This window comes from Pelobates fuscus, chromosome 6, assembly GCF_036172605.1.
Source record: "Pelobates fuscus isolate aPelFus1 chromosome 6, aPelFus1.pri, whole genome shotgun sequence".
Lineage (NCBI taxonomy): Eukaryota > Metazoa > Chordata > Amphibia > Anura > Pelobatidae > Pelobates > Pelobates fuscus.
Window position 1 is genome coordinate 91,511,959 of NC_086322.1, and position 17,846 is coordinate 91,529,804.

General features: G+C 37.5%; 1 protein-coding gene across 3 annotated transcripts in view; it reads right to left on the bottom strand.

Annotated features, from left to right (window-relative positions):
• Positions 1–2,207: 2,207 nt before the first annotated feature.
• CLOCK (clock circadian regulator) overlaps positions 2,208–17,846 on the bottom strand; it is a 108,923-nt gene continuing 93,284 nt past the window's right edge. For 2 of the 3 annotated variants that reach the window (XM_063458019.1, XM_063458020.1), the window contains exons 14-22: positions 17,429–17,504; positions 16,347–16,479; positions 13,985–14,079; positions 9,722–9,808; positions 6,994–7,152; positions 5,875–6,075; positions 5,075–5,277; positions 3,841–4,090; positions 2,208–3,228 (exon numbers count right to left, since the gene is read on the bottom strand). In XM_063458019.1, coding sequence (XP_063314089.1) covers positions 3,076–3,228; positions 3,841–4,090; positions 5,075–5,277; positions 5,875–6,075; positions 6,994–7,152; positions 9,722–9,808; positions 13,985–14,079; positions 16,347–16,479; positions 17,429–17,504 — 1,357 coding nt within the window. In that variant the 3' untranslated portion in view covers positions 2,208–3,075. The remainder of the gene's footprint in view (positions 3,229–3,840; positions 4,091–5,074; positions 5,278–5,874; positions 6,076–6,993; positions 7,153–9,721; positions 9,809–13,984; positions 14,080–16,346; positions 16,480–17,428; positions 17,505–17,846) is intronic. The other variant, XM_063458021.1, reaches the window with a different exon arrangement.

Sequence of the window (17,846 nt, forward strand, 5' to 3'; positions counted from 1 at the left end):
ATCTAACAGTACATATATAAGCGGCAAAAATATATTAGACATGTACACAATTTTGTGCAAATCACTCCTAGAACGGAACGTCCAATATGTTGTATTTTTCCTTTAAAAGATTTTTGTTTAAAATATTTACATAAATAGACAAAATAGCTTTGACAGGTAAAATTTTAAAAGTTTAAAACCATCTGCAAAAAGTGCAAATTCCTACTCCTAAAACAACGACAATGATGCAGGTGGGAAATAGATTCAAATGACTAAAGTAAAAAATAAATATTACACATTTTAATGGCAGCAGCATTTTAAAACTGCTTTGACAAAGCTGCTAGATACCCAATATGAGGTATATGGATGTATGTTTTACTTAGTACTTGGAGAAAATAAAAGCTTTTTTTTTTTAATACAAGAAATAAATGTAGGTCACTGTTCCATGATGCTTTTGTGTGCCAATCTCTTTTTTCCTCCAGAGATAATTTCATTCAGACAGTTGGAATCAGCCAGGACAATATGTACTACCATAAGCAAATGTTTAAAATTGCTTTGGTGCTAAGGCAATATGATCATAATGCATCAGATTCAAAAGCATTATAGTTCTTTAATAAGAAATGCTTGGGAATCATTGGCATCTACTTGCATTGTGAAACCCTACAACAGCTTTTTCTTACTTTATCTACAAAAGCAAGGACCCAATCTGCTCTCATTTTCTCCAAGTGCAAACTAAATGTTGTACAAAATGCTTTATAACTCAGACTGGGAATGTAATAAACTTTTTAAACGCACAAAAAAATTGGAGGTTTTGAAATGGCCATTAAAATAGCAATAACGTTTTAACTTTACTCTCTCCCTTTAAAAACAAAAAAAACCTATAACAGTTGGATGGATTTTTAAAGTCTCAAATAATTATATATTCACAAAATTACACTCCCATGAAATATAAAACAAAAACAGCCAAAACAACCCCACAATGATGCACTGTCAACAACGTAAAAATCTATACCACACTAGGCAATATGATAAAAACAGGACTGCAATGGTTAATAACAGATTGTAAACAAAATACAAAAAAATAATAATGACAAACACAGATGGAAGGATGTGTTTCGCAAACCTGCCAACTTAAGACTCTAGGTGTCCAATTATAGCCTTCAGTTCTTGCTGGGACTGTAAATCCCACATTTCTCTTGCATCTTTAAAGCAAAGGGCTTTAATTGAACACAGAAGCTTTAGACAAACAATAAAATCTACAGCCATGCATCTTATAAAACTCTTTTATATTATATTTTCCATATATATATGTAAGTATTTACACATTATTTTACATCATCTATACAATAAAGAATCCAATTTCAAATAGTGTTATGCAGTTAAAAAAAATAGTGATAATATCTCTGTCCTGTATCTAGTTTGCATTGTTACTGAAACCTAGTGCACGGTTCCAGCAATAAGCAGTTTCAACATAAGTATCGCTAGTTTATTCGGTTTCTCTTTGTTTTTATTTGGTAACGAAGATACCTGCCGTGCTTGGACCCTGCACTTTCTTTAAAATAAAACAAAACACAAACAGGAAGGGAAGAAAAGTTGTATATTAAAACTGAAGGTAACGCTATTGTATTTGTAGTGTCAATAGAAAGGTTTTGAAGAAGCTACTAAAGTTAATTTGGGGTCATCAATAAAATATTTTTCCCTCTATGGGGACAGCCTCAAGTAAAAACCTATGGGAGAACTCCAACTTTAGAAATACATGTATTTCTAACATTAGTAGTACTTCTTAGCGATTTAGATTAAGTAGTACAACTACCTCCCCCCCTCCTTCTAAAATAAAAATGTTGTGGGGCCTATTGAGCATGCCAATGCATCTATATGTGGAATGTTTGGCATCTTCATGCAAAGAGTGAGGATGCCGAACAACCAACCTGCAATGATTGCGGGACTGTAATTTTGAGTCACAGGCACTAGAAGTGTCCTTAGGGACAGATGTAAACAAGGCCTGTTCACAGACAATGCAGTGTTTACATTTGCCAGATTGGAAAGACAGTCTCTTTTTACCTAAACCACTACATTAAGATGTAGTAGTTCTAGTGCTTAGAGTGTCCCTTTAACATTCAAGGTTTAAAGCAAACTACACTTTGGGCACCTGCATGTATAATACTACTTTAGTAAAGGAGCTACAAAAAATTAAGCAGCCTCACTAATGTACAAATGTACATTAACATGTTCCATCTCAGGAACCTAAATGCAGAATATGCATCATATGGCTTCCATATTTTTTGGCTTGGTAAATCAGCCTACTAGAGAGAAGACATCCTACCATTGATGTCCAACCAGGGACACTCCAACCATTGTATCCTAAGCTACCCGTTATTAGTGGCTTAGTGACTTAATTAGCTGGCTGTCCAACAAATGGTCTGCAGCAGCAGGGGTGCCAAAGGTATCAGAGGCTGATCCCCTTCATTTCTATAGTGCTTTTAACTCTACAGTCAATGATTTTTAATGGTCAAAGAGAAGGAGGGTGTACACAGGCTGATGTCTTTATATTCACCCTGGCACAGCTTGGAAAATGTGTGAGGCTATTTAAACACACAGGCCATATGAAGCCAAGTGATTATTTTACAGAGATATTCTGTAATGTAGTTGTTACTCAAAGAAAAAAAAAAGTTTAAAAGTGATTTGTATCTGCAATGGCAAAATAATACAGAATACTACAAATAAATATGTGCATTAGGTTATATCGTGATGTTACTCCTAATCATAACAAAAGCAACCTGGGACATAGAGTTTGCAGGCACCTCCAGTACCAAACGGATACACAAACCCAAAAAAAACCAACCATTTGTACTCTGGTCATCTCCAGACCTTATTGTGCAATAGTCACCAAAGTCAATAGTACTACAGAGCAATAAAACACTGAAGAGATTCTTGTTTTGCATGATCTGTAAGAGCTCTGCTGTCGTACCAAACATTCATCATGCTGCGCTTGTAGTGATTATAGATCTTCAATACTGCTGCTATGAATGCCATTCAGTATTCGTTTTTGTTTTCTTTGTGCCAACCCAGCAGCACACAGCTGGCTTAATGTCAGTGTTACTGTTGCTGCACCTTGGAAGGGTCGCTCATGCTGTCTGTCCTCTGTCTGGACAGCTGCTGCTGGTGCGATGAAGCGTAAGTGTTCTGTTGTACAGGGAAAGAGGACAGGATGAGCTGTGCAGACTGGTTTCCGTGAACTAGCCGAGAAGTCTGAATGAAGCAATGAGAAAAAAAAAAAATATTAAGGCAATAGCAAAATAACATACTGCAAAAGTATAATTATAGGCATATCCAACACGAATGACTTACATTTTTTTTAGAATTTTTTTCTAAGTTGGTGAGTTTTTCCATAAGTGCCTATTTGTCTGAAAAGGGTTGACAAGTTTCAACATTTTGCTTTTTAGTGGACAGACTGACTACTACATCACAACCTTTTACGTTTTCAAAGTTCATTATGCACGCCCCATAACAACATGTGTTCACTGCATAAGTCAGAGGTCCAAATCCAGTCTGCAGGACACACCATTGAACTAGGTTTCGTCTGTATCCTCATTGGAAGAGAATAGGCAAACAACAAAACACTGTCTGCATGCTAAGAGGAGTGTGTTATGGTACAAGGAGTACAAATAATACTATGCTAATTCTGGACTCCTCTTCCATTGGCTAAACTCCAGTCTGTGGCCCGTATGACACCTAGAATGTTTACTACCTTTATTTAAGATAATTCGATCTGTCCCTCTTCAAAGAATGTGACTTTAGGCATTGAAAAACTGAATAACGTTCTAAAAAACTAATTCCCTTTACAAAGCATTAATCTGTTACCTGTAGGAACTGCTGTGGCTGCTGGGTGAGATGAGGTTGACCAGGCTGATGGTTACTGGGTATTTGCTGTTGCTCCTGTGTATTTTGCTGTTGCTGGGTAATTGAGAGGGTTTGGGGCTGCTGCTGTGTTGCAAACTGTGGGTAGGCTGCAACCACCTGCCCCATAATCATCGTGCTTGGCACCATAACCGCACTGCATCCCATTGGAGTAGTCACCAGCTTAGTCACAATCTGCTGAGCTTGAGAAAACCTGTGAAACAGCAACAGCAAATAAAATATAATTTTGATCGTGACTGGTTTATTTTCTGCAAACAAACTACATTCCCACTCCAGAAAAATATGATCACAGAGAATGTAAACATGTTTATTGCATAATACAGAGAGGAGTACAATGAATAATACATGCAGGGATTGCACAATTTAAACTGCTTTATAAGCAGGGATAACCCCATTTTATATTTATTATAATCATGTAGTATTTGTTAAGTGAAACTTCTCTATAAGCATTGACACTGGTCAAATGTGTTTGTGTTTAAACTGCAGGACAAAAAGAGAAGTCAAGCAAACTGGAAAGTAAAAAAAAAAAAAAAAAGGAACTTTGTTATAAAGATTGCTATGTATCAATGTTTAATTAGGAATCACTAGCAGACTAGAAATCTCCTCTTTTATTCAAAGACTTTTATCCTAAAAGTCAAATAACAGAGAGATCCACAATTTTTCCTTGTGAAGTTGCTATCTCTGTGACTATTATGCACAAGGGGTTGATTAAGAGAAAGACGTCATGCAATGCATCTTGTGACTGGACAGCTACATTAGAATTCCAATGACTTACTGGAGTTGGATTGGGAAGGAGTTTAGTGCTCTACTGTTTATCCCGAAACAAGCAGGTGGAAAAGTATGTTTAAAAACCAGCGGGCATTCATTATTAAACTACTGCTTACAAGTTATTTGTTGCCATAAACCGTTTATCTAACCAAAGCGGTTTCAACAGTGTCAAAAATATAAAAATAAAGATAAATCCATTTGAAGTTTCCCTTTAATTGGGGAATACCAATGGCATTCCACTTTGTTATCACAGCCTGCTGATTTAATGTTCCACCACAGTGGAAGACACTTACCATAAAAAAGTATTTTTGAAGACAAATTTCTGACAGCAAAGACAGTTTACTCACTATGTGTGAAAGGTATAATGCAAATGTAGATCTAGAAGATCTATAGAAGACTGATTACTTGCCTTATCTGTCTGTCCTGGGGAAAGGTTGACACAGTAGCTCCCTGGTTACTTTGCTGCATGCCTGGTTGCATTTGTACCATATTGCCAGTGGGTGGCTGAGAAATCACCATAGTGCTGTATAGTGGGGAAGTGAGGGTCCCCGACGTTTGATTGGCAAGTGATGTCTGTTGGTTGTGTCCTCCATGCATGTTCTGCTGACCTTGCTGAAAGTCACAGATTTCGATTAATTTGATAATTAATAACAACCTACTTTAAAACATAAAAACACACTTAATAAAAAAACGGGCACCTATACATGTAACTGGGCACCAGAGATGCGCTTATCCTCCCCAGTATTAAAACTAGCAGACACACAAACTCCCTATGTATTATGTATCAGTATGATCATATCCATATTCAGCGTGTCTCTGGCACAAACTTCACATGCTAGATTGTTTTTTTAATAGAGAACATTGTTATTATTTGCAATAAGTATTTTTTATGGCAGCAAAATGCCTGAAGGTCTGAAAGAAATATGTAGGACATAAAGCCCACAAGGGATGGGGCAGATCTTTATTTTTGTATTTCGAATGAACTGGTCATACTAGGAACTGGGGGCACCCCGGCATATGACATCAATTAGTGCTACCTTCCTCTAGACCAGACATAGGCAACCTTCGGCACTGCAGATGTTTTGGATTACACCTCCCATGATGCTTTGCCAGCATTATGGTGGATGTAGTCCACAACATCTGGAGTGCCAGATGACCATCACGAGAAGGGATGCAAAGTCATCGAGTGGTTGATGAAGTACACATTACCTGATTGGTATTTTGTAATGGCTGCTGCAATATGTGCTGACTTGTTAGCTGACCCGTATTCATGGTTCCTTGAAGTTGGTTGGTTTGGACCACTTGACTTTGCATGGTAAGCTGCGGAAGTTGCTGGATGCTGGGTGCGGTGCCTGTAGATACTTGCACTGGCCCAAAGTTTATCCCCGGTGCCGGTTGCTGCAAGAACATCTTTAGAAAAACAAACATGCTTTCAGTTTAGACAGGATGAGAGCAGGATATGGAGGCTTGTGAGCATGCAGGGCAAAACGGTGTAGAGTGCCAATCAGATGGTCTCTCTAAAACCATCTGACTAAAATGGCAGAGTTTTAAGCCTCTAGTGACTCAATTGAGGGGACGGTCATATTGTCAGCCACTAAAGAAAGTAAAGTTACCCCTCCAAATAAATCATTGTTCTTTCTTGCAGAACGGCATTGTTTTCAACTGCAGGGTAAGAAGGGGGAGAGGGCCACATGGAATCTACACCACTTCATTAAGATCAAGTATCCTTTAATATGTAGCTTAGAAGACTAACTCATTATAGATAAATACATTCCCATCACTAACTCATTATAAATTAATACTACGGTTACTAAACTGCTTGGTAAACAAACCAACATGCAGAATGGATCCACCATAATGGACCTTGCAAAAAAAAAAACCAAAAGCCAGAGGTTGTATTACAGCAGAAGTACAATTTGAATTTTCAAAGGAAGGGCAACAGCTACTTGATCACAACTCCCACTATTACAAGTCAGGCCACCTGCAAATGCCTTTCCCACAGAGACACACAGTTAACAAGCACTACTTAGAATATAACAATTCTAACAGGAGAGAGACATTGGTGTATGGTCAAGACAAGTCACACAATTATCTGTAAGAGCAAAAGACACAAGTTGGAGTTGTCAAGTTTCTCTTTAAAGCCATCTGCTTCAGCTAATACACTAACAGTCCAAACATACAAAACCTCTAAAATAATGACTGCAAAACCAATATCTGGGAGACTTGGACTAAGTTAGTTTGGAATGCTAAGCACAGCTGGTAGCTTTAAAGTATTGCAAAGAAAATCAAACAGGGATTATTATTTTTACTCCTGGAAGCATCCCTGACCTGGAATCCTTGTCCATGCACCATGTGCAACTGTTCCTGGATTTTGCGCAGTTCTTCCTGCTGCCGGTGAATATTTTCCTCGATCATCCGTGTCCTCTGCTCCAGCTGATCTTTAAGATGTTTCATCGCTCCATACTGTGATGTAAACTGGGAGAATGGCTGATAATCATTAAGAAAATTACATTGGTTTAAAAAATTTCAACAACAGCTCTAACGTTTACATTTCAACTACTGCACTGTGGCTCTGTCTGCCATGCAGCAAAGCAAAGATTTAAATAAAAGGCAGTGGAGAGGATGTTTATTAGAATTGGGAAAACAGACAATACAATACCGAGAACCCAATACAAAAGGAATAGAGAACTGCATGTGGGCTTAGATCTTGCATTTACAGCCTGTTTATATAAGGTACTAAGCTAAATGGCTCATGAGCTTACATTCTGAAAATTCTAAGTCCATATAACCACATGATTGTTTATATATAAAAAAAAAAATACTAAAAATTCAGTATACAGGAGCTAATATTTATAATATAAAATAAGTGAAATAAAATATACAAATAAAATAAAAAAGGCAGGAATATATATATTAAAATAAAATGGATAAATTGGAATAGGAAGAAAAAAAAAGGAAAGGGTGTATATAACATATGAACTATGAAAATACTGAATAAATTACTGTAATAAAGCACTGACCTAAAATACATGAATAAACATAGATCCGAATTCAATGAATAAATACAAATCTTATATGTATTTTATTATTTATATAGCGCCATAACATTCCATAGCGCTGTACAATGGGTGGACTAACAGACATGTTAGACGATGGACGTACAGGAACAGAGAAGTGGAGGGCCCTGCTCAATGAGCTTACATTCTAGTATTCATCGAGGGCGTAGTAGGTAATTTTTTGACAGTTGCAGGAGAGGAGTCATGGGGTATTGGGGATAAAAACCTGCTAACAGTTTAAATGATATGCTTTCTTGAAGAAAGTGAGTTTTCAATGATTTTTTTTGAATGAGTGGAGACTGGGTGAAAGTCTTACAGAGAAGGGAAGGGAGTTAGACAGAATAGGTGAAGCCCTGGAGAAATCTTGGAGGCGAGCATTAGAGGCGAGAGTATGGACAGAGGATATACGTAGGTCTTTGGCCTCGACTGGACATACTTGTGTATTATAGAGGATAGGTAGGTTGGAGCAGCATTATGTAGGGACTTGTAATCAAGCAGCAGAATTTTAAATTGAGCCCTATACCTAACTGGAAGCCAATGCAGGGACTGACAGAGCGGGGAGGCATGGGAGGTGCGAGAGGACAGAAAAATGAGCCTTGCCACCGCATTCATTATAGATTGCAGCGGTACAATCTGGGAACACGTAAGATCACTGAGAAGGGTATTACAGTAGTCAAGGCGAGAGAGAACAAAAGCATGGACCAGCACCTTAGCCGCATTCGGGGTTAAATAGGGGCGAGTGCGCGCTATGTTTTTGAGATGGAATAAACTCCAAGTGTAAAAGACACAGAGAAAACAATAACTATCCCTTACTGAGATAGTGAGTGATATACTAAAGTGCCTGAATAAAAGCAGCTCAACACAAAAAGTGGAATACCTTAATCCACAATAAAGTGCAAAATACAAGAAAAAGAAAGGTATAAACAATATACCAGTATACCACTGTTAGCTAATAGCTAATAGTTTGGACTTTTATACTTGGGCTTTCTATCATTTAGCTTATATGAAGTCTAAATATTGTTTTTATTATTATTTTTTATCTCTACAATAAATTGTTATTTTTTTTATATTAGTCCATATAGTCCTTTCTAGCCTCCAGGAACACTATGTGGGGAATGCTATCCCAATAAATTAGCACATTGCCAACAAACCTCAGAGCCAGGAATTCAAGGCTCTGTTTAAGGTGAGCATAATCATTACTATCTCACTATTTTGTATACACTATCTGTACAATACCACCTATGAGGTTCTCTCTCTCTGCTTGTTCCATATCTTCTGGAGAACATCGTTTGCGATAAAGGGGTGTGTTGCTGCCTCAAGAGCAAAAAGGAGTCACTTACGGAGCCAATAGCTTATAGGCTCCAACCCACGTGAGTGGTTTCAACCAATTGCTACAATTATTCATTTTTTGTAAACCATCTGCACTATATTCTCTCTTTTTGTTGTTTTACTTTGTATGTACATTTGGACACATTGTATCACTATGTTGGAGGGGTGAGTATACCCCTTCATTATTTATATCAATATTCATTATAGCGCTCCACTCGCTGGTATATTGTTTATACCTTTCTTTTTCTTGTATTTTCCAAGTGTAAAAGAGTCCATATAAAGTCCAAAGTGTAACAAATCAAATAGGATAACAAATGAAATTTGAATATAGAAAATCAAGTTTTAATGTTGCTGTGGTATATGCAACCACAGCAGCACAGTAACCAAAAGGTAATGGTTACTGTGACTTGTTTTTTTTGCTAAATTAATATAGTACTTAGTATAATAAATTCAACTCAACAAGTAAGTACATAGCACTTGCCATATACAAAAAGTGACTATATACAGTACTGAAAATGTCCACCTGGAGGCCCCAGCCTACCATAAAATAGTAGAAAACGCTGATATATTTTAAGAAATCGACCTTGTGTAGTAATAAAAATATCCACTGGGTGGCCTCAGTGTACCTAAAAAGATAAAGTGCAATCTATAGATACAGAGATAATGCTTACCTGATTCATTCCTGGGTGCAGCTGTATCATTGTTGGGGGTTTCATTATTGGTTGAGATGACGTAGTGGCAGACTGTGAACTCATTGACTAGAAGACAACAACAAAAAAAGTTATTGATTACTTGCTGTTAGAACATGTACAGTACCAACCTGTGATTTAATTAGCAAAATAACTAGCAGAACGAATAGACAGAAGTTTTCTGCTAGCATTGTGACTAGAACAATATATCAACTTTTCTCTACTACCAATGAGACCAGCACAATGAATAGATCGACACCACATTGACAGATGTCAGTTATTTAACAAATGTGACTGGCAGAATGTTTAGATGGAATTCTAATCTCAGAAAGGAACCTTCATGACAGATACACTGTGTAATCGCCACTCTCATTAACCCCTTAAGGACGCAATTTCCGTCATGCTGGTCCTACCCTTAAGGACGCATGACAGAACATTTCCGTCATGCAGTATTTTTCCAGCAGGGTCTATTACCTTGCTGGTAACTATGAGCCCCAGGTATCATTTGATTCCTGGGGCTCCCCTCTCTCACCTGGGGCCAGAATTAGTGTCCCCAGACTGACTGATGCTCTGTTTGCAGAGCTCAAAGTGAGCGCTGCAAACAAGCATTTAAATGGGGATTTAAATCCCCACTATTACAATTTGGTGTGATCAGGGTTAAATACCTGCTAACACAAGGGAGTTCCAGGTATCAATGGAAACCTGGGGCTCCCCTCTATCAGCTGGGGACATTTTTAGTGACCCCAGCCTTTTTGGTGAGTTACATGCAGTGCTGGAAGTCAGCGCGGCATGTATCTGCTTAAATAGGCATTTAAATGCCTATATCTAGATTGTGGTGTAAGCAGGGTTAAATCCCTGCTCACACCAGGAAACCCAGGTATCATTAGAAACCTTGGTCTCCCCTCTGTCAGTTGGGGTCATTTTTAATGTCCACAGACTGACAGCTGAGCTGCATGCAGAGCTCAAAGTGAGATCGGCATGCAGCTGTTTAAATGGGGATTTAAATCCCCATAGAGCACAATGCAGTGTGAGCAGGGTTAAATCCCTGCTCACACTAGGAAACACAGGTATAATTAGAAACCTGGGTGTCCCCTCTGTCAGCTGGGGCCATTTTTAGTGGCCCCAGGTTTTTTGATGAGCTGCATGCAGAGCTCAAAGTGAGGTCGGCAAGCAGCTCTTTTAACCCCTTAAGGACCAAACTTCTGGAATAAAAAGGAATCATGACGTGTCACACACACGTCATGTGTCCTTAAGGGGTTAATGGGGATTTAAATCCCCATAGACAGCAATGTAGTGTGAGCAGGGTTAAATCCCTGCTCACACTAGGAAACCCAGGTATCATTAGAAACCTGGGGGTCCCCTCTGTCAGTTGGGGCCATTTTTAGTGGCCCCAGACTTTTTGATCAGCTGCATGCAGTGCTGAAAGTTAGCACTGCATGTAGCCATTTAAATCCACAAAGAACACTGCAGCTGAGCGATCAAGCTCAGCTACAGTCATTCTCTCAAGTGATCTGGTGCTTGGGAGACCCCCAGGGTCTGAACAAACCCTGGAGGATCACCCTCTATGCCCAAATGCCATTCTGATCAGTGCTGGGCATTTTTAGTTGCCCAGCACAGATCGCATTGCATTGGGAATAATGTCTTCAATGTAAGAGATGGGAGACTGCAATACTGAAAATAGCCAGTAGATGGCAGCAACATACCACTGTGTTTTAGTTTAAAATCCCTTTACTAATATCAGCACTGATATTAGTAGAGGGAAACCTTTGGGATTAAGATTAAATTAAGGATTACAATTAAGGATTATTATTCGGTTTAGCATAAGTACTAGATTTATTATCAGGTTTATTACTGGGTTTATTATTAAGTTTATGTTTGAGATTAGGTTTATAATTAATTGTAGTATTGGGATTATGTTTCAGATTATGATTCAGATTATGGTTCAGATTATGGTTCAGATTATGGTTCAGATTATGGTTCAGATTATGGTTCAGATTAGGATTAGGGTCAGCACGGGCATCCCTTGCTGAATATAGCAAGGGAATTCCTCGGCTGACACCAGCAGGGGGAATCATTTTAACACTATTGCTAAAGGTAGGATTGAGATTTGGATTAAGGTTATAATTAGGGTTACACATGGGATTACGTTATGGGTTAGGATTGTGGTAATGGTTTATTATTAGATTGAGGGTTAGATTTAGGATTTGGTTTAGAATTAGGGCTTGGTTTGGGATTAGAGATTTAGATTAATATTAAGATCGCTACTTTCCAAAGATATGCATATGGGGTATATTTGTACTGAGAAGATGTTGCTGAGTACAGCTAAGATAATTTTATGACAGTGGGAAACAGGATATTTAAAAAAATAATCATCAGAAATACTATGTGTATGTAAAAATGTTAAAATAAAAATGAATACCACAAACTTTGAAACAAAATGGTAACAAAATGTCACTTCAATAAAGCTTATAATATTTTATATGAGGGTCCCCATGTTGTCCCCTTTTGTAAATGGTATGCATTGGTGGCGTTATTTAAATATATGAGCGACTAAAATGCCCCAAAATGAAACGATGACCATTCGTCAATTTGCCATTTAAAAAAACCTGTAATGGGCCGGGTATGATTTTAGCCCTGTATTTTTTCACAAAAACCTAGCTAAGGTGTACAAAGGGGGTAATTTTGTACTCAGGAAATATAGCTGAGAATAATTTCGTGATTTAATTTACAGTAACATATATCAAGATTCCAAAATTAACTACTAAAATACATGTGGGTATAAAAATGCAAAAATAAAACAATATGATAACATTTGAAAGTAATTGGTGCTAACATAACTGTATAATAAAGCTCAAAATATACCATATGACATAGCCCGTGGTGTCTACTTTCACAAATGGTATGTATTTATGGAGTAATTTTAACTGTCAAACTGCTACAATGCCCTAAAATGTGATATAGACACACCAAATCCATTTATCAAAATTCTAATTGTAAAAACTGTAATGGTCAGGACTCGTTTAAGGCACTGTAGCTTCACAGGATAGTGTCAAAGACATACATTGGGGGTATTGTTTTATTCAGAAGAGTTTGCTGAGCATAATTATGGGGTTTTGATCACAGTGGCACATACCAGACTTGAAAAATGACCCCAAAAAATGTAATGTGTATGTAAAAAATGCAAAAAAAATATTTTACCACAAAGTTTGACATAAACTGGTGAAAAAATTGCATCACACTAAGGCACAATATATACCATATGAGATACACTGTAGTGTCTACTTTCACCAATGGTAGGTCATTGAGGGATAAATTCAACAGTTAAACTGCTACAATGCCCCAAAATGAGACTTGCCCCCATCAAATTCATCTATCAAAATTATCACTGTGAAAACTGAAATGGTCAGGTCTCTTTTATGGCACTATAACTTCACAGGATAGTGGCAAGGACATAGATTGGGGGTATCATTTTACTCTGTTGATATGGCTGAAAACAATATGGGGTTTTCTACAGCAGTAGTATATATCAACTTTATGAAATACACATTAAAAATCCTTGTTTTATGTGTGTATGTTAGAAATCTGAAAAAAACAATTTTACTACACGATTTAGCAGAGATTGGCAGCGAAATGGCTACGTAAAAAGTGTCAGAATACACTTTGGTAAATAGCCTGTGATGTGTGCTTTATATAAATATATACTTTTGTGCAGCAATTTTGCTTTCTGTGATGGCTATTAAGCTTACAAGACAAACATGCCAAATTCTAAAATTGCTCCACATTAAAAAAAGTTTTTACTCCTTGTATTTTGTGACCTGTAACTTTCAAAATAAGCTGAAATCCTAGACATATTATGTACTCTGAAAATCAGAACAACTAATTGAATATTTTTTAAATTACTTTCCTTAAGCTGCACTTATTATACACACATTATTATTGCCTAAACTGTGAAAAAAAAACAATTTATTTCATTTTTTTTTCATTTTTTTGGATTTTTTTAATAATAAATAAGAATTTATATATGTATATGTCACATCAGATTAAAGCCCTTTTTGTCCTTTAAAAAACGATATACAACATGTGTTGGTGTAATAAATAAGAAAAATGCAAACAGAGGTTGAACACAAACAGCAAAAAATGCAAAAAATGCTTGTGTCCTTAAGGGTAAGTCCAGTTTTTGAAGCTGCGTCCTTAAGGGGTTAAAGGTAGCGAGTATGGAACCGTATAAAAAGGACAGTGCGGTACCTGACTGCTGAATGATGATGATCTCCGCTTGTCAGGGCCAGGCAATGTTTGTCGGGGAGGGGTGCTTGTATCTGTTGTGACCTTCGTTGGGGTGGCTAGAGAAATATGAAAGTCATACATTATAGATTAGAATAACTGTTCTGTTTAAATAAACGAAAATACTTGTGCAATATATCCCTAATTGAGAGTGTCACTCATGAGAGGAATATAGAAAGGTTTATGAAGGCAACAGCAGGATCAGGAATTGCTGAGAAATTAGCGTCTTGTCTCTGCAGTTGTCACAGAAGTAGCTGAGACTTGAGATTTGCTGCAAACAAGGGGCACAGGGATATTTATTTTATGCATTTTCTCTAAAGCATTAAACCTAAACCGCTTTTGTTTAAGTGAAGAGTAAAGTTGTGAGCACTCAAGAAAATGATGTGCAGTGTGTCCAATCTTATACACAGTTTCTCTAGATGAGGCATAAAATATAACTGGGTCATGACATAAAACTGGATCGCTGTAAATGAAGGTCTATTTGTGTCAAGTCTTAAAGGGACACTGCAAAATTTCGTCTAAATTACTGTTTAGTAAATATACACCCAATGAAAATATACATGCATTTATTAATATTTTTAAAAATGCTAAGCTCTTCTCTGAAGCCTGTGCAAGCCCCCATCCTCCCCCTCCCCTCCCTTCTAACCCAGCCCAGACTTTCTGTGGCTGTCCAATCACAGACTTCTCAATGCGGTTCAAGAGGAAATTGCTGCCACAAAAACAGAGGACACACACACAAAAAAAAAAAATCACTAGAGCTTGCTGAAGTGCTTTAGGAATCTGGAGTGACCTTTAAAATATTTAACAAGAGATTGATTTCCTCTGACGTTGTTTTTTTCATGTCGAGGAAATCATTGCAAAGAAGAACATGCTCTACAGGTAATACTCAAAAATTAGAATATAGTGCAAAAGTTCACAAACAACGTCAGAAGAGTCTTACCTGGGCTAAAAAAAACAGACCTGGTCTGTTGCTCAATGGTCCAAAGTCCTCTTTTCTGATGAGAGCAACTTTTGCATCTCATTTGGAAACCAAGGACCCAGAGTCTGGAGGAAGAATGGAGAAGCACACACTGCAAGATGCTTGAAGTCCAGTGTGAAGTTTCCACAGTCTGTGTTGTTTTGGGGAGTCATGTCATCTGCTGGTGTTGGTCCACTGTGCTTCATTAAGTCCAGGGTCAACGCAGTCGTCTACCAGAAGATTTGGAGCACTTCATGCTTCCTTCCGCAGACGAGCTTTATGGGGATGCGGACTTCATTTTCCAGCAGGACTTGGCACCTGCCCACACTGCCAAAAGCACCAAAGCCTGGTTCAATGACCGTGGGATTACTGTGCTTGATTGGCCAGCAAACTCGCCTGACCTGAACCCTATAGAGAATCTATTGGGCATTGCCAAGAGAAAGATGAGAGACATGAGACCGAACAATGCAGAAGAGCTGAAGTCCGCTATTGAAGCATCCTGGTCTTCCATAACACCTCAGCAGTGTCACAGGCTGATAGCTTCCATGCCACGCGGCATTGAGGCAGTAATTGCTGCAAAGGGGGCCCAAACCAAGTACTGAGTCCATATGCTTTTCAGAGGTCTGATATTGTTCTATGTACACTCCTTATTTTATTAATTGCATGTAATATTCTAATTTACTGAGAGAGTGGATTTGGGATTTTCATGAGCTGTAAGCCATAATCATCGCACTTATGATAAATCATGGCTTGAACTATCTTGCTTTGCATGTAATACGTCTATCTCATATATTAGTTTCCCCTTTTACGTTGCAATACTGAAATAAATGAACTTTTGCACAATATTCTAATTTTTTGAGTATCACCTGTATGTTCCTTTCATTTTGTCTATGATGCACAAGGTTTCCCATATTTCATCACTAAATTACATTTAGCTTCAGCCGGTTTTAAAAAACAACCTGCATTAAGATCACAAAATATGTAAATTCCCAACACTAACATTTGAAACTAAATGGGAAATGAAATATTAATCAGTGAATGTGTTTTTTTCCCTTGATGTTGTGGAATTTCTAGTAAACTATGTAAAAAAAAAAAAATCTGAATACAAAATCGGTATATTCTGAATTTGTATTTTTAAATGTACAGCAATCGGCACCAACATTACAATGGTTACCATGGTGACTGGTCCACTTTTAGAAATGTGCACAAAGATTATTCTTTAGTCATAACCCCCTTTGTATTTATGTCTTTGTATAGCCTTGTACACCATATAATTACCACACTAACAAATACAACGTTTTGGAACCCTTAGCTTTGTGTTAACCAGTGATGATCCACTTAGCTGTGCAGTAACGATGCTGTACTCACAAGATGGGTCAGAAACGGCTGTATGAGATGATGATTTGATGGAGCTCTTTGACGATGGAGACGGCGTTCTGCTGTCATCAAACCTTTCCATCACATCCTTCAGGATGTGATTATCGGACCTGTAATCCTGATTCTAAAACAAGACACATTATGGTATACTATTAAGACTGTGGAAAGAAGGTGATAACATAGTCTAGAACGTATACATTGGAAGGGAAAAAAACCAAAACATAATACACTATGCTCGGAGACACAGAGTCGATAAAATATTATTTGGCTACACAGCGCTATTCTGTCAGCAGATAAGGGATAGCAGTAATCCTTCCAACTCCTAAAGAATCCTCCTCTGAAAATATGCTGCAGTGGAATTACTGCAATGTAAATGATGCCATTCTAAATAAACAGTATCAGTGTTTATTTCTTAAAAAATGCTAAATTAATAAAACACTGAACATAAATAATAAAACAGATATAAGTCTGGTGTTACAAAGCTCACAGATGCAAGTAAGAAATGAGAACAGAAACACAGAGATTATAGCTTTAAATCAAAATAGAGTAAACACCTAGAGGGCAGACGTTTGACACTAAACGACAAAGAGACAAGACAAAGGTAAGACGGGTAAATGAGTCACTCCCAACTCGTGAATCAATCACAGTTTTTTATGAATCACTCATTTTAAGTATGAATGAGACTGATATCCCCCCTGTAATAATATTACTTTATATATCTTCCTATCTACTGGCTGCATGACATTTAGGCTCATATAACATACATCTTGGTGTAACCATGAGATTCCCAACCTCTGGGCAGGGTCATCCATTATTAGTAGCTCTAAAGCTACATACGATTCCAGGCACAGACTCTGTTTAAGCAGCAACGATTTCTATACAGTGTAATTAGGATTAAGTAATTAAGATCTGCACTATTAGCTATGTGTGTTCATATTTAATTCAAATATTTTAATGCAGAATTCTTCAAAGCACGTATCTTATTATTTAAAATTTATAAAGATTTTAGCATGTTCCGCGCATGCCCACATTGCTCCCCTCCCCCCTTGTTTTGTGCATAGGTAAGGGCTCACTTTATCTGCAGTCATTGCTGGAGGTGAGTCTTCATTACCCAGTTCTCGTCTTCTCTCTGCTCCCACCTCGGCATAGCTGCAAAACAAAGCAAAACGTCTGTCTGTTTAGCACATAAAGAAAAACGGGCAGCGTTATTAACACCACAAAGTGTAGTGACCCGAAACCCCAAAAATGGCAAAATTCAGGCCAAAGTAATCAAGCTGTGACTAATTTAAATACAAGAGACACATTTAATTATAAAAAAGTCTATAGCAACAGAATTGTACTGAAATCCTTTAAAAATGACAGTGGGCGGCATATGGAGGACATAATTAGCAGTAAGGAAGTAGGTGGATGATGTCAAAGTAAACACATAATGTCATTAATGCCTTACATAAAACAGCTACTTGGAATTCTTAACTCCCACACCAACAAGTA